The 27,909-nt window shown below is 35.8% G+C and overlaps 1 protein-coding gene across 2 annotated transcripts; it reads left to right on the top strand.

The window, feature by feature from the left end:
- Positions 1-441: 441 nt before the first annotated feature.
- On the top strand, positions 442-27,909 carry LOC131848945 (protein disabled). 2 transcript variants are annotated; one of them, XM_059198905.1, is made up of 19 exons: positions 442-642; positions 4,300-4,395; positions 7,240-7,454; positions 9,766-9,909; positions 11,657-11,803; positions 13,333-13,524; positions 14,326-14,550; positions 16,017-16,586; positions 17,081-17,314; positions 18,045-18,208; positions 18,980-19,073; positions 19,167-20,118; positions 20,535-20,768; positions 20,950-21,133; positions 21,755-22,072; positions 23,753-23,826; positions 24,535-24,616; positions 25,119-25,412; positions 25,906-27,909. In XM_059198905.1, exons 2-19 carry the CDS (start codon positions 4,326-4,328, stop codon positions 26,291-26,293), a joined length of 4,581 nt encoding a protein of 1,526 aa, XP_059054888.1. In that variant the 5' UTR covers positions 442-642; positions 4,300-4,325; the 3' UTR covers positions 26,294-27,909. The 2 variants fall into 2 exon arrangements, with proteins under 2 accessions (XP_059054888.1, XP_059054889.1); XM_059198906.1 differs by lacking the exon at positions 442-642 and adding an exon at positions 3,792-4,117.

The following is a 27,909-nucleotide window of genomic DNA, read 5'->3' as shown; positions in this document are numbered from 1 at the left end:
ACATTACATTGACATTCCACCTGTATAGTCATATATTAGCTTGAATGATTAAATATTCAATGATTGAGTACAATAATAATAACTGGCCAATTGACACAGCGCCATCTAGTTCCAAGCAAGCATGTGTACCAAACAGCTGACAGAGGTACTTGTATTGTTTTTTATTTAATATATGTAAATAGGAAAAGAATAGAATACAGCCAAACAAAAACAAACAACCATATGTATGACAATACAAATATTTTTACCATACGAGGCCTTGAATCCCGGACCATCAGAAGTATAGGGATGTGCTAAACCACTAGACCACCAAGACCGTGAGTAAATAAAAAATATTATTGTCAGTCAATTGATTGATTGTCTCATTGTCAGTTTGTTAGTCACTCAATAAACAAAAAGCAATTTAAAATTTCAAATCACAGCAAACAAAAGTTATTATTTTATTTAATGCACATAATCCGCCAATTGAACAAAAAAAATATATTTATAAATAAGTTTGTATTTATTGACTGAAATAATTGTTTTATATTTTTTATATAAATGCTGCTAAATTATTCTATTAATACGTAGTAAATTAATGAAAGCCATAAAATAAGTGTCCACTAATTAATGCAAAATATTTTGTCATGGCTTTACACCTTGGTAAGTTTAAATCGTCTATAGAAGAACTTGTGTGTATGATTACATTTTATTATCATTTCTTTACAACATACTTTTGTTTATTTTGTTACTAGTACTGGGTCCTTTAGATAGGTAAGTAGGTATTGATGGATATTTTATAAAATATCCATATAATTTCATAAAACCATTACTCCCATCAGGTTCTTTTGTTGATGTTGAGGAATGAAAGCAATAGTACACCCACCTGCACCTCTGGTAATACTGTAATAGCATGAATGGAAGCTGAATAGGTTGTATAAAGTCAGGTCAATTTAGCAACTGTGACAATTAATCGGATCTAAATTAACTTTGAATATAATTCATATCTAGTAATAGGGCCACTAGTTGCCATTACTAAGAATCTCCTGCTTCTGTCTATACTCTGTATTGGACATTACACTATTATTATTTACTGCTTGGTTCGGTATAAATACAGCAATAATATAATATTAGATATTCTAAGTAAAATAATTATATAAGTATTCACAATAGAAAATTTGTTGTTTTTATTTAATATAAGTTTTATATATAGATATATTATTTATTAGATGTGCCTGCGGTTTCACTCATGTGAAGTTTAGAGCCTGTGTTATTCTTATGTATAGATTATATTATTATAAACTTTCTTTAAGATCCATTCAGTAGTTTTTGTGTAAAATAGTAACAAACATCTATCCATACATCCATACAAATTTCCACATTTATAATATTAGTAAGATTCCATATGTATTGTCCAATTTTTTACTATAATTAATTTGAAACAAAAAATTATATTGAAACAATTATAATTATTTTAATAATTATCATTTAATGAATTGTACATTACTCTGTTTAAAGTTTATTACATTTGAATAAAATTATGTACTTAAATATTTACAACTTGTATTTATATTTCCATGTAACAGTGATGTATTTAATATTACTGTGACTGCAGGCTGTAAAAGTATTAACAATTTATTCTAAATACATTAATTATAAATAATGACATATAATAAATCTAAATCTATCTACTGATACTTAAATTTAAAATTTATTGGAAAATTATCCTGTTTTCTAGAACTGCCATGAATAGCAGCTAATATGATAATCTTATATCAATAATTAGTCAGTTAACAACACAAACAATGATAATATTAGGGGAATAAAAACAATGACACATACTGTTATTATTATACTACAGATAATACAATAACAAAACATGAAATAATTTTACTCTCCCCATTTGTTATAGATAAAATTTCCTGCATTAAAGAAGGCTATGCTGAATAGAAGTAGAATATCAGTAATATTTAGACTAAAAATAGAGCAGGTTCCCAATTTACCATATTATGTTTATGTGTACCATATTATATTTATGTGTACATATCCTATATCTTTCAATTAGTATTAGTTTTTACTATTAACAGAAATTATACATGTATTGGTCTTGTTTGGTTTTTTATAGACAAATTGCCAGTATATTTTGTTCCAAACAAGAATAAAAAATTCAATTGGTTAGATGATGATAAACACATGATAATGATAAAAATAGTGTGACTAAAAAAATATTACTAAATATAATGTTTGTTAGTTTTCATTGCTGGGTTATTATTATTATTATATTGATTTTTAATAATAGATATCTTGTTTCATTTTCATAAGTTTGAAAATTCTCCATCATATACATGATGCATTCAATCATAATCAGATCAGTAAAGATCTGCCTAAGGTTTCCTTAATACCTGCCTTTGTTACATGTTAACATTGTATATCTGATTTGTAAATTTTTAGCTAACATACTTTCCACATTGTATTTTTACACACATGTAGTTTTTATTTTTAATAATTAGTGGTGCAGTGTTAGTTCTTATCAGAAGCAGTCATGTGACTTCTATTCTGTATTTTATGGTTAAGTAAGTTTTCAAGTAAGTGTGGATGAACAACAGCCAGATATACTCCAAAAATTATAAGTTTTTCATTTATTTTCATAATTATGTATTGTAGTATTTCATTAACATTTGTTAATACAATTCAAAGAGAAATGAATGGTATTTATATCAATGTTCATAACATGTTTCAAGCATGCTACTAAGCCACTTGCCTAAATTAATTTTGCATGAAAGTAATTCACTTTGAGTGGTGTAGGGGCAATCTGTATTTGCTATATATGTAATATTTAACATAGGGGCTTCCAAGAGTTGTTAATAATGTAAAAAATATTGTTTTGTTTTATACTTTTTTTATTGAATGTTTGGAAGGACAATTAAGAAAATAATTATTATTTTCTGTTAAGAATTGAATTTATTGTTTCATTGCATTATTGCACTAATGATACATATCTATATCATTTTATTGTGCATAGACCATTGACTTACTAATGTTTCGCATTATTTACTATATGTCTTGTGTACTCTGAAAACATTTCATGATATTAATAGAATGCTCTTTGTAGTAACAATACTTATCAGGATGTTTTGTTACCAATGTGACTCAATACAAGTTTTGTATCTTTAGATAAATATTCCATTTGTCTACATATCAGATAAAAATTTAACATACTGTCTCTTTTGTTTATAATCTGATATTTTGAATATATAATGATATACATACTCTTACAAACCGGTTCCTATTTTGCACAGTTTGAATAATATATTAAATAATCTATATACTGATACAATATAAATATAAAGATCATAAAAAAAATTGTGTAAATAAAACCTACCCACTGCGTAATCAGAGAAAAAGAAGCGATCCCCGAATTTTTATAGTTATATAATTATAAGTTAAAAAAAAATCAAGTATGTAATTTAAATAAGAATCATCTCGATCACGTCAGCTTTTAAACAAAAAAAGCGGCTCGTATTCGGTCCATTAGTTTAGGACCTACGATGCCAGAGACAGATACGAGTACATAGATATGACACTCTTTTTGCGAGGTTAAAATAAGAAATAAAAATTTTACTGAAAATAAAATTAATATGTAGGTATTTATTGTATTGCTAATCGATTAATTAGATCAATTTTCTTTTTTTGGTGTTTGACTTTGTACATTTATAAAAAAAATATTTCGCCTACTGCGCACTATTACAATTTGAACCTATTTTTTTTTAATTTTTAAAATTTGTATTACTGAATTCAATTCAAACTCTTAAAACTGTGTCATTATATACATATTGACAGACTGTACAACACAGTTTCATTGAGTAAACGGCAAAAGTTGCACAAAGTAATAGACAGCTACGAATATTGATTAGGGGTTGACGTTGTGCCTGTGTGCGCGGCACCCTTCACATCACAGTGGCAGTGTGCGCGGTGCGCGCGCTGTGTGAGTGCGTGCGTTTTGCTGCCCACTGCCCATGTGCTAGCGAACTTACGGCCGGGTATACTGTGCCGTACAAACCAATTATTAACACTAATGATAATTTTACAAAAGATTCAATACCTCCACGAGAAAACCACGCAAAAACGAGCCACGACGGTATGTGGAAGTAAATCATCGCTGCGTCGAAACGTCCCATCAGGATCGTGAACAGCACCGTAAAAATCAATAAATCTCATTGTGAAATTAAGAAATTGCATTTTACATTTGTACTACGAGTGCCTCCTATGTCTACCATCGCGTCCGAAGAACCGTATACCAATAGTGTATTCCTGTTTCAGTGATACAGAAAGATTAAACATTCTCGATGTTTAATCACAAGTTACCGACTGACTTTCCAATGCAAACCCTCCGTAAGAAAACCAGCCCTTGCAAATGTAAGTTGGAAACGTGTTTAGTTCCAATTAAGCTTTCTCACTTTCAATACTACTTTATTAATTTTGATAATACGGTAATGCGGTGTTTAGATAGCGCTATAAGTGTAAAATTGAACCACATTATCGCATTTGAGCTTTGTTATATTTTGCGATTTCTGTTGTAAAATGCATGAATCAGCTGAAAGTTCGCCCTACAAGTATAAAATATCAAGTGAGCACTGTACTTTATCATTTCACCAAGCTAGTCCACGTCATACTTAGTGACCCCTCGTATTTTGGACAGAGGGTGTGTTGTGGGCCCGTCGCGAATGCAGCGGTGGTGCAGCGGGGGGAGTAGCTTGCTATTTGTCGGTTTGTACGGGGAATTATGCAGGTGTGTCATTTCCAGCATCTCTTGCGGCAGTTCGGTGAGTAGACTTCCATTTTCATACATTTCATCCCTGTATGTTGTACTGCATTTACGTAACATCGCGTTGCATGCCATGTGACTGGCTTTATTATGCTGTATGCTCGGCTTAGCTTTAAGTAATTAGAATATATAAAAAAATAAATTATTCTGATGTCTGTGTTATTATCATATCTAATATTATAACAATAATATATTTTGTCAATCTTCTAAACATTCAACATCAAAATTTCATGATATAATTAGGCTTTGAAAACCTAAGTGTTCTATCAGGTTCCTATCACTCCAGCCCTATCACGCTCGGCTGATAAAAAGAAATCCTCGAATTGAAAACTCCGTTCTTAATGAGTTGAGAAGTTAATCTATTTTCTATATTATTTAATAATGTTTGACACCTGAATTGTTTAGACAAATAATTATTATTTAGGTTAGCAAGCCCATAGCTCAAAGTAGCAAAATATAGATGACCAATAATTACGAATAAGATTTACTTATTTTACTAACTGCGATACTAATTGCAACAAATGTTCATGTTCTTTCCATTAATTATTTTCTTTTAGAAGAAACATTAATGTCTGTCCATCCCAAAATCATACAAGTCATCTGTTATTACCTACTGTTAACCGTATAGTTCACCTTATTTCAACTAATAGAATAGCGCCGTAGTCTAAACAAATCACTATTCTACAAATCTCCTGAGACTTCTATTTTCGTATCTGAGAGTCCTGTTTAAAAGATATCATTTTCTATTGAAGATGTTCATTCGTACTGATATTATCATCACATCTATACCAATATTATAAAGTTTATCAATTTCTATGTTTAGGCTAATCTCCTATACAACTGGACTGGATTTATTATATAGTATAGGGTCTTTAACATCACACTACGAACAGTAGGAGCGGAGCTGCCTTAAAAACTATGCAATACGGGGAAATTGCACAACTAGATAACTACTAATTACCCTCCCCTGTATCACGGGTGCTCATAACTGCGAGTTTTGTATATGCTTATATAATATATAGTCTATATCAGTCTGGAATAAAATACTTTTGAGTCAATGAATTTTTCAAATAGGTGCAATGGGTCCAGAATTTGCTTCCCTTATAAAATCCGCCCCTATCTATAATATTAGTGTGGATTCCGGTGGACGAGCATTTTAAAAGCGTTGTGCATTGAGATGGAAATTCCTGCGTATTTGATCGATCGGTTCTCTATAATTTTACTCTCCTATCTGTAGCTTACAAAGTCAACTACTTTGTTGAAATAGGTGAAGCTGAAGTACCCACACAGTCGATTGAGTCTGCCTCGAACTTTTTAATAAATTATCGTAACATGTATAAATAATTACGGATTCAAATGCTTAAAATATAGGTACTGTCTTATACTTATAATACAAAAAGCCACTTAATTTTAGATTTTTTGAGTACACCTGTCGTTTGTTATTGTTTTTTTATTTGCCATAAGGTGGGCAAAACTTTCTAGACTTCAGCAAAATACATATGTTTCGTCATAATATGACAGGTACTTAGAGACCATAGAGTCCCGCCTCCCGAGATTCTAAATTTAAAAACAGGAAATTCAATTAAACGGGCAATGATGCACCGTAAACAGGGACCGAAATAGGACAACACAACAGTGCTCACATTTATTTTGCACTTTGTCCGGTTATCTTGTTTCTTGTGATAAAATAAATAAATTCATGACGCCCAAAAAGTCCGAGTTAAAAAGTCTCCTGCGCGAAGGTACGTACAGTTATGCTTGCATTTGAGTCATTTTGCGTTTTTGCCAAATTGTAGTTTTTATAATATTATTTACACGCCTGATAATGTTAGATTTTATTTAGTTGCCTTGTGAAATATTTATAGTTAATTGTGAGTGTATTAAATGAACAATTAAAATTGTGGGTTGATTTTACTCTCCGATCCGGTAGCATATTGTGTACTTACACAAAAGTTAGAACATAAAAGTACTGCTGTCTTTTATTTTCTAACTTTTGTGTAAGTGTATTCTATAATGTTGTACTGCAATATTGGTATTAATTACCCATTTGCGAATCGTGTCCCGCAATCTCCGGAAAATAATTCAGAATGTACCTACTATTAAATTTATATCCTCTTGTTTTCATATATTTTAATTTAAAGAACATCAGTCGACACGACGAACACAAGTACCAAAATAAGGTCAATCTTTGAAAAATAAATTTTGCAACTCATGTATATATGCGAAAGTATCTGCGTAGTAACTATTGTTTTTATAAAACAATATGTTATTTTTTGTTGGATAAATTCTCAATTTATTTTTCTAAATTTATTCTTAAATACTATTGAAAATGGTTAAGTCACCCCTCTGTAATAAAATGACATTATCCTACTTACCTATTTATAGTAAAAGACATTAAAAAAATATTAAATTGAAAAATTATTGATTGTATACAGACAAGAACGAGCCGGGCCGATTTCTTGGCGAAGGTGTGTCATTTCGCGCCAAATTGATTGGTGTTTTGGAGGTACCAGAAGCGCGCGGAGACAGGATGTGCCAGGAGGCGCTAGCGGATCTAAAAATGGCGATCAGGGCAGCTGGCGAGCACAAACAACGCATACAGGTCCACGTCGCCATCGATGGGTTACGACTGCGTGATGATAAAACTGGTGTAAGTTTATTTACCTTGGGCTCTATAGCGTAGTCTAGTAGCGTACCACAACGGTTTCCTTCCGATGGTCACGGGTCGACTCATGTACTATGTGAACATTTGTTTTCATGCCCATGATTGTTTATTTTTATCGGTTGTTTATTAACCATTGTACAATCACTGCTTAGTTTTGGATTAGATAATGATGTGTTAATATTGTTATAATTTAAGAAATATTAACATGAAAATATTTTTTAAATTGATGCATGACTCATTTTCTTGACTCATTTCAATTACCATCAGATATAGATACCAATTCTACCGATATAGATTATGAAAGCTAAGCTCTAAATATATACTAAAAATAAACTCCGTAAATACAGTCAACCCTCCTATAACGCGGTTCTCATTTCCATATAACGCGGAGCTGAAATTGCGACATTATATACAGCGCGGTTTCCGTTCAACAACGTCCCATCAGTTCTTTCCGTGCACCCAATGAATGATTTTAACTGGATATGTTTATATCAGCGTGGTTCACGGGTGGGGCTCCTCATGCGCTATCTTCCACTTCTATTAACTAAATAGTTTCGCATCGACAGCGTGCCATGCGTGTGTGTGTCTAACGAAACTGTAACATGAAAGATATATATGTGATCTTTTGACTACATTGTCGCGTGAACTATAGAAAAACTACGTTCTATTCTTAGAAAACCAATGTGAAGATCAACCAAGCGAGGAAGACATTTTGCCCATTAAAAGAAGGCGAGTTAGGCGACTCATATCTGACAGTGAGGATGAGTGTTGAAAGATTACATCATTTTACAAAAGTCTTTCTTTTGTTTTTGTTGGAAAACAGTTTTTTAGTTTAGTTTTTATTTCATTTTTTTCATATATTTTTATTGAATTGAAGAGTTCATACTCTTCAATTCAATAAAAATAATTTATAATTTATCTTGTCTTTTGTATTTATTGGTCTCCATATAACGCGGTACGAATGATGTGATTTGTACTTATTCTGAGTCTCTTATAGCGCGGTTTCCATACAACGCGGTAGACGGTTTCCATAGAACGCGCTACGAATTAGCCTGGTTTGTATGGTTGGATCCGAGTTTCTTATAGCGCGGTTTCCATACAACGCGGTACGCACTCACCGCGTTATAGGAGGGTTGACTGTACTCCTATTATAATAAGTTTGCCATATTATATACACATAATATTGTTATCAATAATTTGTTGTAATACTGGATACTATTTCTGAAGTAATAAAACTGATAATGGACACGATAAATTCCTTTTTAGAAACGTATATTCAGAAAGATATTATTATAAAGCTTCAAGAATATGAAGCTCAAGTTTTAAATACAATACTCCTTTAGACTTTTAAGTTGTAGAACTATTGTATTTAGGTATATGTATATAGGTTAGCAACTATTATTCAAAAGTAGCGAAAGTAGTAAGTGAGAAATGGCGGGAAATGTGGTTGTAGTTTTTAGTATAAAATAAATTAGTAACGTAACAGATCTCAGATAATACATACCTACATCAGGAAATGCAATGAACCCTTCCGGTTGTAAACAGTTGGCTAGACTAACTTGGTAAGAACTCTCACCTGATAAGGTCAAGAAATTTTGTATAACTAGTAGGTATAGCTGTTAATGAAATATACCTATTTAACAATTATAATAATAGTAAATATATGAAGGAAATAAAGGAAACTTTTCGTTGTTTATAATTTACTAGCCTTGCCGCGCAACTTCGTCTAGGTCTCTTTTTTTTTACAGCATGTTTCATTATTGTTAGTTATAGTATTATGGTATATAGCCTATACTTACTGGCTAAATGTGCTATTGAACATTAAAATAGTCTTTAAAACAGGATCATTAGTACCGGAGGTAATCCCATCCCAAACATTCATATTCACAAATCTCTTACAATATTAATTTAGATAAGTGATACGATGACAATAATGTTATTGGCAATGTTAATGGCATGAATTGCGTTAGTGTGTGATGAATGGGTTAAGAAACATTGTTGTTGTTGGGTTAAGAAACAACACAGTTGATGGCCTCAGTGATCTAAGTGTTTAGCACGCCGCTTTACATCTAATTGTCGCGGGTTTGATTACTCGCATGGTACAAATATTTCTATTCATTATTATGATGACTATTATAGCATTGATTAGATATTGTCTACGTATATTAAGTAATATATGTACGTATTTATACCAATTCTTGTAAACATAACACTAGCTCTTATTACATTAAGACTAGATAACGCTGTATTGATTGTCCTGAGATATTATTATTATTAACTATAAGGTGCCCCACAGGATTCCCTGTACCATCATCCGGTTCACAAGATATCGTTCATCGCACAAGACATGACTGACTCGCGTGCGTTTGGATACATTTTCGGTTCCCCAGACACGGGCCATCGGTTCTTCGGTATCAAGACTGATAAAGCAGCTAGTCAAGTAAGTAGTATTTATCATTATTGTTCACAGATTATGTGAAAATAGAAGCAAATAGGGGGAGAGTAAGACCAAGGCACAGTTACATCAAGCAAAATAAAGACAAAATTTGATTCGTGTCGGTGTTAGCATTTAAAGAGGATGATGGAAGATTGTCAGAATAAGCATTTAAGAGTGTGTGAATGTTTTAGTTGGTGTTTTAATTTTTTATTCTAATACATATTAGGGTTCTATTATGAAAAACATATGTATTTCTCTATGAATAGCTTCTTTATTCCTATTTCAAATTGAACAAAGTAAAACTAATTGTAAATATGGGTATAAATATGTATATATACATACACTCGTTTATTTGTATCCTACTTTTGCTATAATTGAAATGAGGATACCATTTAAATAGCGATGAAACCTGAAACCTTTCAAATACAATCCATTCCATTAAAGTATTAATTGCACGACAGCGACGGCCGCAATACATTTATTCAACACGTTTATCAATCTAATGGTTATTTTAAAACTACACAAGAAATGGGCGATGTATTGGTAAGGCTAAGTAATTAGAATAATCTTAATTAATATTATAAACGTGTAAGTTTCTGAGTATGGATCGATGTTTGTTACTCTTGCACGCAAAAACTACTGAACGGATTCGATGAAACTTTACAGTAATATAGCTTATACATCAGAATAACACATAGGCTATTATTTTAAAAGATATTATATAAATTGGGGGAAATATAAAGATAAATGTCATGTAAGTGTGATGCAGACGAAGTTACGCGGGTCAGGTAGTAGTAAAATATTTTAAAATCACAATAATAATGATTGGGTTAATTTTTAGATCAAGCAATTTTAGTAAAATCATTGTTAAAAAATTTCTTTCACCTTATTTTCTCAATCAGTTCAGTTTACCTATTCATCGTGATAAATATGTACGCATTTATTCGGATGCCACTTTCATAAGTACCACTAGTAGATATGAATAACTTATTGTAAAAACATCCTAGTGAAGACTAGATAATATCGGATTCACGTTTCATAATAAAACCGCTTCTGGCTTCATGTGCGGTTCGTGACCGATTATGTTGATTTATAACTTTACGATCGCGATGTCTTGTATTATACAGCACCGGGTTGGAATGAGGGAAATGAACACGACATTTGACTTGGAAAACTATAATAAAGTCTACGTTAATCATACAGTCGAGAAAGTAAGATGGAAAGATACTTTTTACAGTTTCCACCAAAGAACATCACTTACATAACAAAAAAATTATCAGTATACTAGATTAATGTACAAATAGATTAGATTATCGGTAAAAGCGATTTCTTACTCAGATTTAAGATGAGTTAAGCATATCGTGGTTAAAGATATAAAAAACCGTCAATATCCACATTATTTAAAAAAGCATAAATCAATGAATGAGTACAGAGCAAAAACAAATAAACGGTAGCAGCTAGTTTTTATACGTGGGCGGATGATCAAATTAAAATCTATAGAGAATAGACAACAAAATTAGTCTAACAGCAGATCTTGCTGTATATTCTATTTGTTAACTATATATATATAATACAAAAATGTAGTATTTGACTTAAAAAAATCCAAGTGATAACAGCCAATAGCTCTTACAAAAATCAGATTGTGATAATGTAAACAAACAAAGTGAAGGCTCGAACTGATATTTAATTAATTTGTTTGTTGCACAATATATTACCATGATATTAAAATAATGTTTTATTCAAATTGCAGGTAGTAATAGCAATGAGGGACTTATTCCAAGTAGTGTTTGAATTGAAGAAGAAGGAAGTAGAAATGGCCAAGCAACAGTTGGAGGGCAAGACAGTCACCAGCACTCTAGCGAGACATACGACGAGTATAGTGGAAACTAAAGCCAAGGTATTGTTTTATCTTCATAGAACCGGTAGGATAATAATTCCATTTTACACAAAATCTTCTTCTTATTTTAAGACTTCATGACGCTGTGTATGTTATTTGTTACAAACAAATATGATGATCAGTAAAAAGCTACGTATTTAGATGCCAAGTGTAACTGTAAAAAAGATAGTTTATTTATCATCATCATATTTTTTCATCTACGATGAATTCGTAATATGCCAGTATTGTATCATAATTTACAATTGAGATCTATTGTGTGAATGTCGGCGCGCGTCAAAATATTAAACACTTTTTGTCAACATTGGCGATTGGTGAATATTATTAGCCGTCATTGCTGTAGTTGACGTGCTAATTGCAAGGGCTCAGTTTTTTATTAATAACTATTGTTATAACATTTTAAACTAATATGGGAAGAATTCTAGAAGAATGTCCAGATTGTTTACAACCCATCATAGTTCCAAAGATTGTAAGTTAAAATTTGGATAACACCAAAAAATTAAAACACCAATAATAATCCAAAGGATAACTATAGGCTCGCTCCCTACCCATGTAAACTTCAATTATACCCAGCGAAATATGAGCATGTCAAGTGTTGTGTTCACCACAACTTCGATATTTGTCAATGCCTCTGACTACCCTATCTAGGACTACAGTCGTAAAGAAATTTTATATAGATACATATACCACGTAAGTTCTTACTAATTTAAAATATAACTGTTAAAGAAAAGCTAAATTAATATTTATAAGGTGTTGTGAAACAGTTTGCATTTTAAACCTTGAATGCATATTTTATACTTGACCTTATAAACGATGAGTTTAAACTCCGCTTTAACAAAGTCAACCTTGCATGACATTGAAGCAATCTTGAACGAATGCAAAAAATGTATCAGTAAACAATAAACTTTACAACTTTTTAACAAACTGTGCTGAATTGACTGATGTAATACATACCAATAAAATATTTAAATAATAAATAATGTAACATACACTATGATTGTTTATTTGTTGGTTATCTATATAGGTTAAATATATATTAATAATGTCTATATTTAAGTTACAAATATGCTTAATAGAGAGAAAATATATTTATTTGTTAACACACACATACTCAACAAAATACACCTGTCATTGTCTTTTAATAATAATAGGCATTTTGTCGACTCTTAACGTTATATTGTAGTGACACACGTCTTAAACGTGTTTTAATAAGTATGTCTTTCGGATCGTTTAATATTTGTAGTTTACTACGACATAATCTGGTAAACATATCCATTTGTTGTCGGCTAAGGTTTTTTTGCTATAATAGAATTTTGCATGCCGACGCTAACGGTGTACGCTGACAGGGGATCCGTCGATAATCATAGGATGACCATGAAGTATGGTCAATTAGCCCATCGTGACTAATCTACCTGGAAGATTGCCATGATAAAATGGAAGTCGACCTAACATAGTCTTTACGCGAATTAGTCCCATTACTAACAACCCCCACCCTTTCGAAATAATTGCTAACAAATAGTATTTCTCTTTAGAGTATAACGACGATCGGCGAAAATAATTCATCAACGTCTAAAAGCACTGAGACTGGTGCAGAAGGCGGCGTGGCGGAACTAGTTGACTTAGAACAGGAACTGAGTTCATTAAGAAGAGGACTCACGCAAGTGGAAGGACTGACACCGTCCACGGACCCTTTTGGCGACTCATTTATAATGCCATCGTCTCAGGTTTATAATAATAATGAATTTTTATTCTTAGTGACCCACATATTTTTCATAGAAGTTATTCTTAATCTAAACTTGAATATATAACATCTACCCAGTACTTAATGAAAAACTATTAACTATTTATTATACATGGCAGTGAAAATACTGGGTATAAAAAATACTTAATGTACCATGTTATGTGATGTCTGTGTTACTGTTCATGTCTATACTGTGGTAGGTTGGCAGCTTACTTGTTATTCCAGTTCCATGTTTATAAAGGAGTTTCATGCCACTACTTTTTCTCATTATATATAACTCAAAGGTAACTGACGTAGTGATCTATCAACGCACAGCCCAAATCACTGGACGGATCGGCCTGAAATTTGGCATGCAGGTAGATGTTATGACGTAGGTATAGACTAAGAAAGGATTTTGATAAATTCCATCCCTAAGGGGATAAATTAACGCGAGCGATGCCGCGAGCAACAGTTGGTTCTATAGTATAAATTAAATTTAGTACCGCCTTTCTATAATAAATCACAGTGCCTTATAATATATAAAGTTACAAGTTTTATAAATGTTGTGAAACAGTTACTTAGGTCACATCATTAGCTGTGAACTGAGTAACTGTGACCATTATTAATTGATATCAATTTTTGTAAAGATTACTTTAGTACTTACTTTTTTTTTATAAGAACAACCTTTGGCTATTCTGATGTAGTTCACTTTTTTACAAGAGCTATTATATATGGTGCCGTTTGGAATAAGACCAACCAAATTTTGGAACATGTATTTTATCGTGAACACTAATAATGTCAACAGAAGGGCCTGTTGCCTCCGCCGCCTTCGGGCAGTTCGAGCCGCGGGCGCAGCACCCCCGCCGCCCGCGCCGCGCTCAGCCCCGGCAAGGGCTCCGCGCCGCCGGCCGCCTCGGCCTCCGCCCCCGCCGCCGCCCCTTCAGCTTCCACGCCCCTGCCTTTCGACTTGGCAGCCGTCGCCGGCGACTTCGAACCGTCCAGCATCGTAGACAACCTCACTGACACACCGGTTTGTTTTCTTCCCTTCGTGTTATGTACCGCTTCAGGATCTCTTTACGGGAGGAGCTGCGATGCCCCGCGGCGCTCGTTGTACCGGCTGACAAGTAGGTGCAAATGTTAGATATTTTTACTGGTAAATATTAATATTTTGATTATTAATAATGGCGCTCAGGGTCGCGACTCCTCCAGTGTTAGTCAACCCTATTTCTAGTCCCCGCTTTGTTTCCGATAATCGTTTCTGATAAACTTAAGTTAAATGAGTTAGAATTTTGTAACCGAGTATGGAGATAGGTGTGTCCGATATACATATGTCATACTCCTTACCTCACCACATCACTGGGAATTAAACCGCGCGAAAATGAAATATATACGTAATTAAATATGAGAGAAATTCACATAATGATAATGCGATATTGATACATGATTGGTTGTGCGTCGTATTATTTTAAGGTTCTAACATTTTGTTAATGTATGTATATGTCTATGGATGGCGCTGGTGTGACGATATAGCTCATATAGACAGATGGCAATCGAATCTATCAATAGTGCATCGAAACGAGACAGCAACGTCCTACGTATCGGTCTTTCTCGAGCTTGCATAGCGATAGATTCGTGAGTGACTTTTTACAAGTAAATGTCATGTTTATTTAATCGTTTGCATTAAAGTTTATCAATATATATTTTCGAATTATCAAACTAACACCATCCATTGACGCGTAATAAAAATATGTATGTTTGTTTTGTAAGACAATATAATCTCTTAAGTAATGTATACACACGTATAATGGTATTAATAGTCCTTGGCCGAGGCTGTCTTGAACTCGTAGAATCCGACACAAGCATGGCTCACTGTCCCCGCGCTGTCGCTTCTCTTTTCTTGCAAAAACATTGTGTAAAATGTACTTAAAATGCACGCTCAAATCACTGATATACTGTGGAGCCTGTAGTTTGTTTGTGACGTCGCTGTTTGTGTCACAATTCTATCTTAGAATTGTGATAACACTACCATAAGACTAAATAACTAAGTGCAGACATGACACTGGCGGCGCACTGCTTGATGGCGCAATATTCTTCATGTACGTAAATGAAACATACTTAAGGTCTATTTTACAAATGATCCTAAATCATTTATACAAGACGCAGTATGTATTTGCAAGAATAGGTAATCACTTGTAACTAACTAATATTAATTGACGATTTGTCTTGATTTTGCATTCAAGCCTATGTCAATACTGTTCATAAAATATATAAATGTAATGTATATATTTTTAAATATAATTAGTACATACATGTAATTTGCGCCAGCAAGAAAAACTACATGATCAGCTTTCGCATGTCCGGTCCACCCCAACAGAGATCATAGAGATGTGTTGTCTACCTACTGTACTAGAGAGCTTCAGTAGAGATATTGTGTATGGTGTCATGTCTGCGTACGGAGCGCGCTACTGTTTAGTCTCATGGTGCGTACTGTTCCAGGTGAGCCAGCCCGGCCCGTCCACGACGACGCTCAGTTACGACGTATTCACCGAACTAGATCCCCTCGGCACCGGCCGGAGTAAACCTTACGTTGACAAAAAACTCTTCTTTCAGGAGCTCAAAAATCCGCCAAAGAAAGTGCTCAAAGACCTCGTTCCGACGACTCAGTCGCTCCTTACTGACATATTGCCGGTCACGACCGAGGCTAAGTCCGATTACGGGCCAGCGACCACAATGACGTCACTGTCCCGCCACTCCGGTGGCACCGTGGCGATCGCGAAGCCGCAGCCCGCCATGTTCACAGGGAACTTTTTCACGGCGGATCCCTTCGCGGAGACGGACCCGTTCGATAACACTGATCCGTTTTCGGACTCGTTCAAGGATGACCCTTTTACGAGTATGCAGGAATTCCCGAAGTCGATGAGGGCGGACGATGCGAGGAGGCCGAGTAGAGACGTGACACATGACAAGTCTGAGAGTATCGAGAGCGGCAAGAACGTGTTCAATGGACCTTTACAAGTGACGCTGCCACCGGAACCGGTGCCGAAATCGCCCAGGCTGCAGAGACAGGTTTGACACTCTTTAATTTTTCTTTCAAACATTATTTCATATACTTCTCATCGTATCTACATATGTTCTCTTTGTCTAGGGCCTTTACGACTGAAAGGTATCACTACTTGTGATGATGTTTAATCTTGTCAGCAGTAAAATAAAGTACTGTGAACATAGTGGTTTCATGACCTGCCAGATGGATGCCTCAGATGCCATGCCAGATGGAAGACTTCATAGCGTCGCATTTCAGATGGATAAGAACACATTAGTTTATTATTAATCTTACCATGATGAAATTATCGCTGACTAAGTCGCAAGCAATTAGTATCTTAATATATAAATTATTCAGTACGTGTCTCAGTCATCTAACTCACGATTTGGATGAAATTTTGTGTATATTTCAATGGATTCCTGTATGTTTTAAAAACACATTTGGATCCAATAGGTGGTGTGGCATTCCGGACAATATATCGTATAAACCGGTAGTCTAATATAAATATGCATTCTTATAGGGCTTAGAATCGAACTCGCTATCGATGACTAGTCGAACGAGAGCGATAGGCGGTTCGCCCCCGCCTCCGCTGCCGCCCAAGAAGCCGGCGGACGTGTGCGCGGTGCGACCTCCGCCGCGACCGCCGCATGACGAACCGCCTTCCGCTCCCTCGCCGCTCTCGCTCGCTTCCGCGTCCGTTTCCACCTCCGCCGGACCACCGTTACCGCGGCCTGCCAGGAAGAAGGAACCCTTGGTGAGCTACTACCACTTTCCGTTTCAGTATATTCGCAGCTACAGAATACACTGGGCGGGAAAACCACAATCAGTCAGTAAATTTCATTTGACCGCATTCAGAACCGAGCAGTCGATAAAGTTTTCGTGACAAACTCGATTCATTGGGTATACGGCAAGAGATTGATTTCTGTGCATTTTCTACCGCATATATCACGGACAATGTTTTGGAGAATTATTTGGATTAATACTAAATACTGACTTTCATCATCTAATTACATTGAGCTACCCTTATTGGGCGGTATCCATCCTGCCCGGACCGCTCCCACGGCTGGGGGCTTGAGAGTCTAACCGATTTCCGACACCGTTAACCAAGTTGAAGTAATTAGCCCAACTGGACCTTAGGATTAGTGACTTAAATCAACAAATATGACTTGCATAAGAGGCCGAAAAATCTTATATCTATTTTTCATACCCATACAGACCCCATAAATATTAGAGGTGGACGACCCTTAAAACTTAGTTTTAATGGTCGTCCACTTATAATATTTATTTTATGGATTTTTTTTATTTGTATTTTTATGTGCCGTTAAAAATACATACAACTCTTTAAAGATTTAATCTTCACCCTTCTATCACGAACCTCTATTTTCTAATAGCGAATTTAATTTATATACCAAAACAACGTTCACGGGGTCAGCTAGTGTATGCATTTTTTTCGAATTATGAAAATGCGTGGTCACTGTATACAGGCGGACCGCAGCATGAAGCCGCGGCTGTCGTCCGCGTCGGCGGCCACCAACAGCAGCGAGGAGGAGTACCTGACGCCGGCGCCGCCGCCGCTGCCGGCCGCGCGCCGCTTCGACATCACGCTCAGCCAGCTGCTCACCTGCACCATGGACGAGCTCGCGCACAGGTACTGATACCGAGTCGGTCTAAAGATACTTCAAAAAATAACTATTATTTATATTTCAACAGGAAAAGCGCGTTTTAGGTGCAGATCAGTAACAGACTGCCTCTTTCCATTCCTTGAGTCTTAGCCGATACCGCGAGTAACTCGAAAGAAATCTATGAAAAGAGTATTGTCTTATTAATACAATATATTGATGTGGAAAGCTAACACGGTTATTTCGGACCCGTTGTAAGTACTGTTATTGTGAAACTGTAACAGTACGCACCTCCTACTCCTTATACATTCTGTATATAATGCAATGAAGTGTATAAATAAATAATAAATTTTACCCACTAAAAATCACACGATGTACCTACGAGTGCCATTGCCGTAGTCGCGAAGTGGCGTAAGCATTCTACCGCGACTCCGGTACTACCGGTGTTGGCCCTCCCTGTAAATGATGTAGGATATGCCCCGCCTCGTTAGGGCGATCTATTTCACCCTTTTCGGGTGTAGGCAACCATATTATTAATATGATTGTCATAAGCCCAGATCAATCTAATATTATCACTATCATTGCCCTCCCACACAGTGTCAATTCGTCTACTACTAAATAGCTTAATGGATCTTAATCTTAAGCGTGTAAGCAGATTGTATCTTAAGGATGATCTATACATAGGTTAGGTTATCTTTTATTTTAAAAAGCTACTTAATTTTGTTAGTTTGATACAAATAAGTTTGTTTGCTTGCGACTTTCGTTGCTTTTAAGACGATAATGAGAACATTTTTTTCCAGATTACGGGTACCAGCGACTACTCTTTCTTGCATGACTCTACCTCAATTAACAGAATACCTCCGTTCATATTTGGCATCCGATAACGAGAGAGCAGTAAGTTAATTAAAAATATTTATATCTTTTTGTCTTATTGTCTTTCTTTTCTTTATTATTTTTATTCTCAATTTTGTTCATTGCAATTTACAGCACATCAACATAGACTCTTCGATGCGAACGGACAAAGACAAAACTATACTACCATCGTCAACTGTGACGATACCGGATAAACCCGTCCCCTCCGCACCATCTATATCTGAATTCCGATCACAGTTTGAAGATAATTTTGCTCCAACGGAATCTAATGATAGTTTCGTAGCAAACTTTGACGACTTTGATAAAAAGGCCAACCCATCATATGATCGATATGCAGCGTTCAGAGAAATACAAGAACAGGAACTAAAATCGAAGTCAATATTAGATCCTGTAGATATAGGTGAAACAGATTCAAAACAAGACTCGGACGAAAAAGAAGAACTCATGGCCATAAATGACCTAATGCGAGCGAAAGAGGATATGAAAGTAGATGCAAAAGAAATGTCGAGAAGTCCACTAAGAACGCTAGACGAGCTGACACTGGATACCTTTAATATGTTTCGAAGTTCAGTCAGTCCGAAGCCTATGAATATCGACATTAAAATAGAAGATATAAAGACAGTGATGAAGAATTTGCATTTAGATAAATCCAGAAGGAGTGTGTCACCACGGGATAATGGTAACATTGAAATAAAACAGGATGATGCCAGTGATAGATACGCGGCATTACGCGAGATTACTATAACAGAGCCACCTCAGGATGAGTTTGAATCGTTACCCCCGGAAGCGCCAAAGGAACGTAAAAAGTCTGATGAGAAATCGGACGGTTTCGATAACTCCGATTTCTTCGATTGTATTGATAATAGTTCGCTATCGTTCTCGCATGTCGAGGACGCATTTAGGAAGAGTCCAATAGTGAAAGAGAAAGAAGAAGAACGAAAATTGGAGGAAAAGAAAGAAGTGCAGATAGAATTAGCGCCAGTAAGAGAATTACAACCACCCCCAGCACGGTTATCTACAGAGTCTATCAGTGACGTCGCTAGTGGCTCTTCCCCTGACACTAAAGGTAAAATTAATTTTATTGTTCTAATTTTATTTTGTATTATACACAGGCTATTATACCACCTGAAAGTCAGGTATGTTGATGAAATACAACAACAAACATATGGAAATCTAATGTTAATTTTTAACTTTATATACATATTGTGTAATTAGTACTATTATTTCTTAATATCCACTTTGTTTCCTGGTCAATTTTTCAGTTTATAAGTATTCATTATCAGATGTATAGTATATCTGATATTGAAATATCTTTTTAATATCTTTAATATCTTTTCATAAATTTGAAAATAAATTAGATACAATTAGGATTTTCTTATTTTGAGAAGCCACTTTCGTGTTTTCTAGTAATGGCAATTAGTGACTATATAGAAGTAGAGTGCCCTATATTATCAGTAGATGCAGATGGCTATACGGTTACAGAGAAGTGCGTGAGTGCGCGCGGCGTGTGTGCGGGCGGCGGCGGGGGCGCGGGGGCGGCGGCGGGCGCGGGCGGGGCGGGCGGCGGCGGCGGAGGGGGAGGGGGCGCGGGGGGCGGCGCGCGGTGGTCGTCGCTGGGCGCGGCCGCGTCGCCGTGGTCGTCCGACTCGCGCGACTCGGAGCCCCGCCCGCGGCGACGCAAGCTGCACACGCCGCCGGACAAGCGCGCGCACAGAGGTACTACACCCCCACACGTACACACCTACGCGGTAGTACCGCGTATTCATTTCTCAACGTAGACGTCAGATATAATAAGGGACCGTGGTGTAGTCCCCGACTACTGATAGAAGATATTATATACATTGTGTTTTATTATTACAGTAGAATTCTCATATAACGACTTCGACGTTGTGTACAGTGCAAACGTCGTCGTCGTCCCGCGACGTGTCGCCGTGGGAGGAGGAGCGGTCGCCGGCGTCCCCCGCGCCGCCCGCGCACCCCGCGCTCCCCGCACTCCCCGCACACCCCGCACACCCCGCGCTGCCCGCCCAGCGCGGACACCGCGCGCCTGCACACCACCGCGACCGAGACCGCGACTCCAGGTACACCAAAATTTTTTTAAGTCAACACTTCTATATACAGGATTTGTTGGGATTTTTCGGAAAAGCGTTACCGTCGCATGGAGGGCTGGTGGCGGCGGAGAAAGGACATCGGCTCGGAATTCTCAATCTGATTAAGGGCAGTGATCAACTCCTCGAATGTCAAATTACAATTGCCCAAATACCCAATTCTCTATATAAGTTACTGCTTATTTGCTTTAACGCCGGCTTCCCAATGACCCTCTAAATGAGGAGAATACAGTATTCTAAATATAAATGGGCATAAATGAGAAGGAATGACAATGAAATTTAGCAATGAAGTGTCATTATTAGAGAAAAATGTGCCGTGTCTTATTTAATTCTGAATGAAAATTATTCGAAAGATCTATAACAGATGCCATACCTTGCCAGTAAAGTGCATGTTGGACTCGGCCATTATGTTCTGAACAATATTGTTGCCAATTTCATTTTCTTTATATGATAATTTAATTTATATGATTTTATAATTTATTGATGTAACGAAATTTAAACAATCTTTAGCATTAATTGATTGATATGGCAAACAAATTGACGTGTTAATATTCTCATATTTTTTTGATTCGTAACATTTACATCTTTCTACAGACACAATTCCTCCGGCTCCAGAGAATGCCTAGACTCGGGGAGCGGCCGCGAAAAAGAGAAAATAAGGGACAAACGCGACCGCGAACTGAGCAGAGACGGACGAGACGCGGGACGCGACCGCGACCGCCGCGACTCGGGCAGCGACCGCCGCCGCGACCGCCGCTCGCGGGACCGCGACGACTCCTGGGACAGGGACCGCGCCTACCGGGACAGGGACTACAGGGACGCGCGCAGCCGCGACCGCTCCAAGGACTACCGGGACAAGGACCGCGACAGGCACAGGAAGGCCAGGCTCTCCTATGACGAGGACGAAGAGGAGTGAGTACAGATTGTTTGAGAACTCTATTACTTATTTGTAAACTTCGCCGCTCCGCGACTGCGACCACTCCTGGGACAGGGACGCGCGTAGTCTCGACCGGTCTAAGCGGTCCTTAGACCGCGACAGACACAGAAAAGCCTGGCTTTCCTATGACGACGACGAAGAGTGAATACGGCTTGTTTGGGAGCTCTATTACTTATTTTTTAACTCCGCCACGACGGGAGCAGGGTCAGGGACCACGGCTAGTGTAACCTAGTCGAAACTTCGACAGTGGTAAATACCTTAAATAAAAGTATTTACATAAAACTATTCGAATACGAATTTATATTTAAAGTTTTATGAGAACACTCATTATGATCCTGCCATGTTATTAAATCGCGTAGAACTTTCTCGTATTTTTGTAAAGTCAGGCCCTGATTTTTTTTTAATTAACTAATATTTAGTACAGCCTTGACAATATTCTTGCAAAAATAAAATTGCTTAGTAAATACAGCAGCGTTTTGTATACATTTAAAGTACGATTATTAATTCCAGTCAGTAAAATGACAAGTGCAACTGTCACTGATACAAAAAAGGGTGACCCGCTACAATAGTGATGTTCGGCAATCAATAGACTTAGACATTTAGTCATGCTTTATTTTATTAGGTATCAGACCCTTTTTTTTAAATTTTTAATATTTAATACATATCGTATTAAATAATACGATTTTAGAATATGTACCTTACCAGCATATTAAAATTTCTCACTATAACATTATTATAAAAGCTGGGAAAAAATGTAAAAAGAGATTCAGAGAAATTAATACTAGAATTTTTATTTATATAAAGGCAAATTGATATTAAATAAAAAAAATGTAATCTCGACTACCTTTTAATTGTATAAACTCGTTTCTACCACATCACTATTTATTTGGGACTAAAAACCTGCAACACTGGAAATGTCATTTTACTGACTGGAATAAATAATCTTACTTTAGTTTATATTTAAACAATTCAAATAATATTAAACAACAAGCAAATAAAAACGAGATAGTGCGGTAACAAAATAAATTTAAGTCCTTATTAAATGCATGCTGATGAAACAATTATCAATTCTAAGTAGTTAGATAATAATTTGTATGTTAAATTGGACACAATCCTTATTTTGCAGAATTATAGTGGGTACGTAATAAACTAAGCATACGGCAGTACCAAAGAAAGAAAACTACCCCCCGTGCTAGTTTTTATTAAAAACTGTGTTACGGCAAGGTAATGAGTCCAGCTCGGTTCATACTAATGATACATTTAAATATAGTTATGATTAGTGAACTCTTAGCTGTATATCTAGATTTAGAAACATGAAATTTTACACGGAGGTTTTACTTGAAGGAATAACCCTATTTATTTATAAGGTAAACTAAACAGTTTTCTGTGATTTTTTATTTTAGTTTTATGTCACTTTATTTTAGACTAACACTTTCTGGAAAAACAGATATAAAACCCAATTACTTCGACAGACGTTGGTAAGTTCGCAACAAATGAATATCCAATAAATCTAACATTGCAAATGTTAGATTCATATATTGAAATGAGAAATGCGGACAAGTCAAATGTTGTTTTTATAACACTGTCAACTTGGCAATACGTTTATTTTATATCAATAATCTATTCTAAATAATAATAATAATGATATATTTCAGCTATAGTGATGGATGCGGTTCAGGGAGATCGTCGCCGCGTGACAGGTGGCCCGACCAACGCTGGAGACGAGATGGTTAGTGGTTTGAATAATTCGGCAGCCATCATAGTGATCTATTCCTTTACTACACTGAATTACGCTCAAAAGGTCGCGAGTTCAAACCTGTCCGACGCCATAAAATAAAACATTGTGTGTCAATTTATATTTCTGAATAATTCTCCGGTGAACTAAACACCAATATTTTTTGGTATTATTACTATTAAATAAAAGCAATATTATTATCTCTGATCGCCGTACCAATGTATAATTAGCACTTGTGTGGTATACTGGTGGTACTGTATATTAGTTAAGTTTTCCTAAAATATAAGGCTATTCTTATATGAAACCAATAAATTAATCCGTAAGGTGGTATTTTTGCCCCTGCCACAAAAATATGGTGGGCATTAAAATGTGGCGTTCAGCACAACATCGACAATTAAAAACGACTTTCCCGTCTGAGATAGTAGTCGTGATCTATGTTTAGTTTGGCAGCCATTTCCAGCACTATTAAAATTAAGATAGGATAATATTGATATTTCGTACTATCATTATCATATTTAATACTGTTAAGTACTAAATAATCGTTGTGGTATAACTTAATATACTACAGTATAAATGCTGAGTGGGAATCACATTCAGCGTTACCAGTATGTTTCAGCTTTTAATTTAGGTATGTAGTCAGTATTACTATAAATACGAATACTAATGTAATGCTGAATAAATATCTTTATTATATATTTACAGAAAGAAATTATGGTTCATTGGGCTGGCGAGAAACGAGGCGTAGGGCTGAAATAAGGCAGAGTGAAGATCCCAGTGATAGAAGGTATTTTTCAGTTTTAATTATAATACAATTGCAATGATAAACAAAATTACTCACCTGATAATGTGGCAACTGTCACCTATATACACGAACAGCACGCATCAAAGACGTCGTGTCATAATGTGACACTTGTGGTACTAATGTATTGTCATTCTGGTGACCTACAGTGTTGTGCCTTGGTATGCAGTAAATTTTACTACTATATCTCATGTTTTAACTGAATTAACAAGCTGCTTTGCTGCTGTAATAGATAAAATAGATAACAGTGTCACTCTACACACTCTTTTAAGTTAAAAGTTATTTTTGTGAGAAGTACTCTTCTAAGAGTCGAAAATGTCAATATAGGAAAATCATGTTTATATGCAGACATGTTACATATTGGTGGAAACAAGGCGTTTAATTATCTTAATCTATAGATAGATTGTGTCACAAGAACTGATAGACTACTCTTAACTTTTATCTAAAAAAATGCAAACAAAGTGGGTAACATTTAATTATAATACAGATATGGCTCAACACTTGGTTGGCCCGGGCGTAGAACGGCAGCAAGTTCAAGGCGCGAAGTGCGCGAAGTTCGCGAAGCACGTGAAGAGAGAGAAGCAAGGGAGGCGCGAGAAGCACGGGAAGTGCGGGAAGCGAGGCGGAGGGCGCGCCGGGAGGAAAGGCCGCGGAGGGACTATAGGTTCTCCAATGACTTCTCCCCCAGGGACCATCCCTCGCCCTTCGATAACGACTTCCAGGACACGCCCACGTCTGCTACTAAGAAAAGGGGGCCGTACTCCACATTAGAAGGAACAAGGTTTGTGTTGTTGTTGTTGTTAATCTAACGATCTAATAGGATAGGTAATAGATAAAATAGTAATGATTTCTCATATTAGACTGAAGTATTATCTTTACATAGTATAAAATAAAATTTATCCACTCCCCGTCAAAATAATGTATTTTATTATAATTTATTAAATTATAATTTATTTATTTTTAAGGATTACCTACCAACATAAGATACAGCAATAAAAATTTTTAATAAAAATAATTAATCTATTATAGAATTATTGTAACTAATGTAGCGTTTTGTGGCTCGACAGTGCCTTAGTGGTTTAAATATAATAATATAAACATTTCCGCCAATTTTTTAGAGGAAAAATTGGTAACCTTGGTAAATATTGTTTCATGATAGGGTTCATGTTATGTTCTGATAGATGATAATGGTTAAGTATAATCCAATTGGAACAATTCATCAATCCTAATGACTAAAAATCTAAGATAAAAATTCGGAATTATACACGTTGCAGGTTCGCGTTCGACCCCGAGGAGATCGGCGCTTCCCCGCAGTCGGCCGGTAGTTCCCGTGCCCGGGACGGCGACTCACCGGCCACACGATTCCGGTTCGACTCCGATTCTATATCACCTCGCTCGATGTTCGAGGACGATTTCACGGCCGCCTCCACGCCCCGAGGCAGAACTGCATCTATAGCTGAGGAAGACGAAAGCGACGTCCCGCCTCTCAGATCGAAGCCCCAATCGGCCCATAGAGACATAAAAAAGTCAGAATCGGTAAATATATTCACGCGAGAAAGTGACCCGTTCGAGGGAGACGCGTTCTTCGCATGCACTGGGTCAGACCGCGCGGCGAGGCGAGACAACTGGCCCGGTGACTTCCAAGGTTTCGACAACGCGTGAGCCCTGCGCTCTGTCCGGTTTGTTACTCTGTGACCGGAACAGACTCGCCATTATTGATTACTAAACATAATCACACCTTTGCGGGTCACGTTGGCACGTTTTAGTAGACGGGTATGGACTTTTCTGGTCAGTGTAGATAGATACATTAGTAATTTATTATTATGGAATATACCCATAATGTATGACCGCATATAAGTAAGTATTGAAAATGAGAAGAGGTCACATAGATTTCATTTTAAATTATTTTTCAATTGTTTTATATGTTTATTCTGAGTTATACAAAAAAATTTAAAATATTTGAATTGATTCTACATAGTATTTCATTTTGTGGAAATGAAGTGTGATCATGCAACTACTGCATTGCATGACAGTCTAGACACAACGGAAATGGCGCGTCTTGCTATTAAATATATTAAATTAATTACATTTTCATGGATCTCAGTAACGGAAATATGCAATTATTAAAATTGAAATTCTAAATATGTATTATCCACTGTGGGTACAAAAATTACGATAGAGTCGCCATTATAATAAGCCTTTCTTTGATGATTGAATTTTAATTTTAAACAATGTTCCGTTACTAGTTTTAGTTACATAAATCAATATATATTATAATAATTTATGATTCTGTATGCTAGTGTAAACTGTAATAACAATATATGTACTTGCAAAGTGTGAAAAATGTATTATCAATCCATATCATTGAAGGCAGAATTTTTAAATCGAATACAATTAAATTACACATCAAATTTAAAATTTCAGTTCTATATATTTTTTTTAATAAATTTAAACCCACACAGTACCCGTGACATATGGTAAGTGGTAGTTATAAGTGACGTGCCGCTATTTATTAACTAGTCGAGTAAGGCTGTACACACTTGACCATTGTCACCCTACTAGTATTATGTATACGTATGTTAAGACATATATTGATTTGGATAAAACCAGTCCAAGTTTATATAGGCCTTGAGTCGCAACCTGTGATATGTATAAGCAACGCCCTATTATTATATTTTGTTAAACGCTTCTGTATTGTGTATTGTGATATTGAATCACTGTTATCGTCAAAGTCCGAACCATACCTCCTTTATTCGACTTTTTTCTAAATTAGACATTTAAAAACAAGTTGGGCAATATTAGAGTAATAATTTAAAAATTATATAAAGTCAATCAATACCAAAATATTTAATACTCCGTTTAAATATTACGTATTATATACTAGCCATTTGTCCCGTTGTCTGGTCAATTATCTCGATAAAAGACACTTAATAGTTTTTTAGTATGAATAAAATAAGCATATAAATGTTTTGCTTTTTGTAAGACAGAGATGGACTTATTTGGAGACTATTCCATCCCCTTTTTTTAACCGTAAACAATTATAATTATAACAGTCACCTAAACCGCGTGCGGATTACACACCCTTCGCAGTGTTTAATACTAATTTTAAAGTAATGCCCTAGAACAAACCTACATATGTGTATGTGACGCTGATTCTAACCAAATAACTTATATGATTAACTATTAAAAACAATATATAAAATAGTCAAGTATAGCTATAAATATATACCTTTTGCTCTTTATAAACATGATTTCTAAAAATAATATTATTAATGAAA

Source organism: Achroia grisella, unplaced genomic scaffold, assembly GCF_030625045.1.
Source record: "Achroia grisella isolate CSIRO2021 unplaced genomic scaffold, CSIRO_AGI_Agris_v1 utg6051, whole genome shotgun sequence".
Taxonomy (NCBI): domain Eukaryota; kingdom Metazoa; phylum Arthropoda; class Insecta; order Lepidoptera; family Pyralidae; genus Achroia; species Achroia grisella.
Note: the sequence above shows the minus strand (reverse complement) of the source record. Positions and strands in the feature narration are given on the sequence as shown.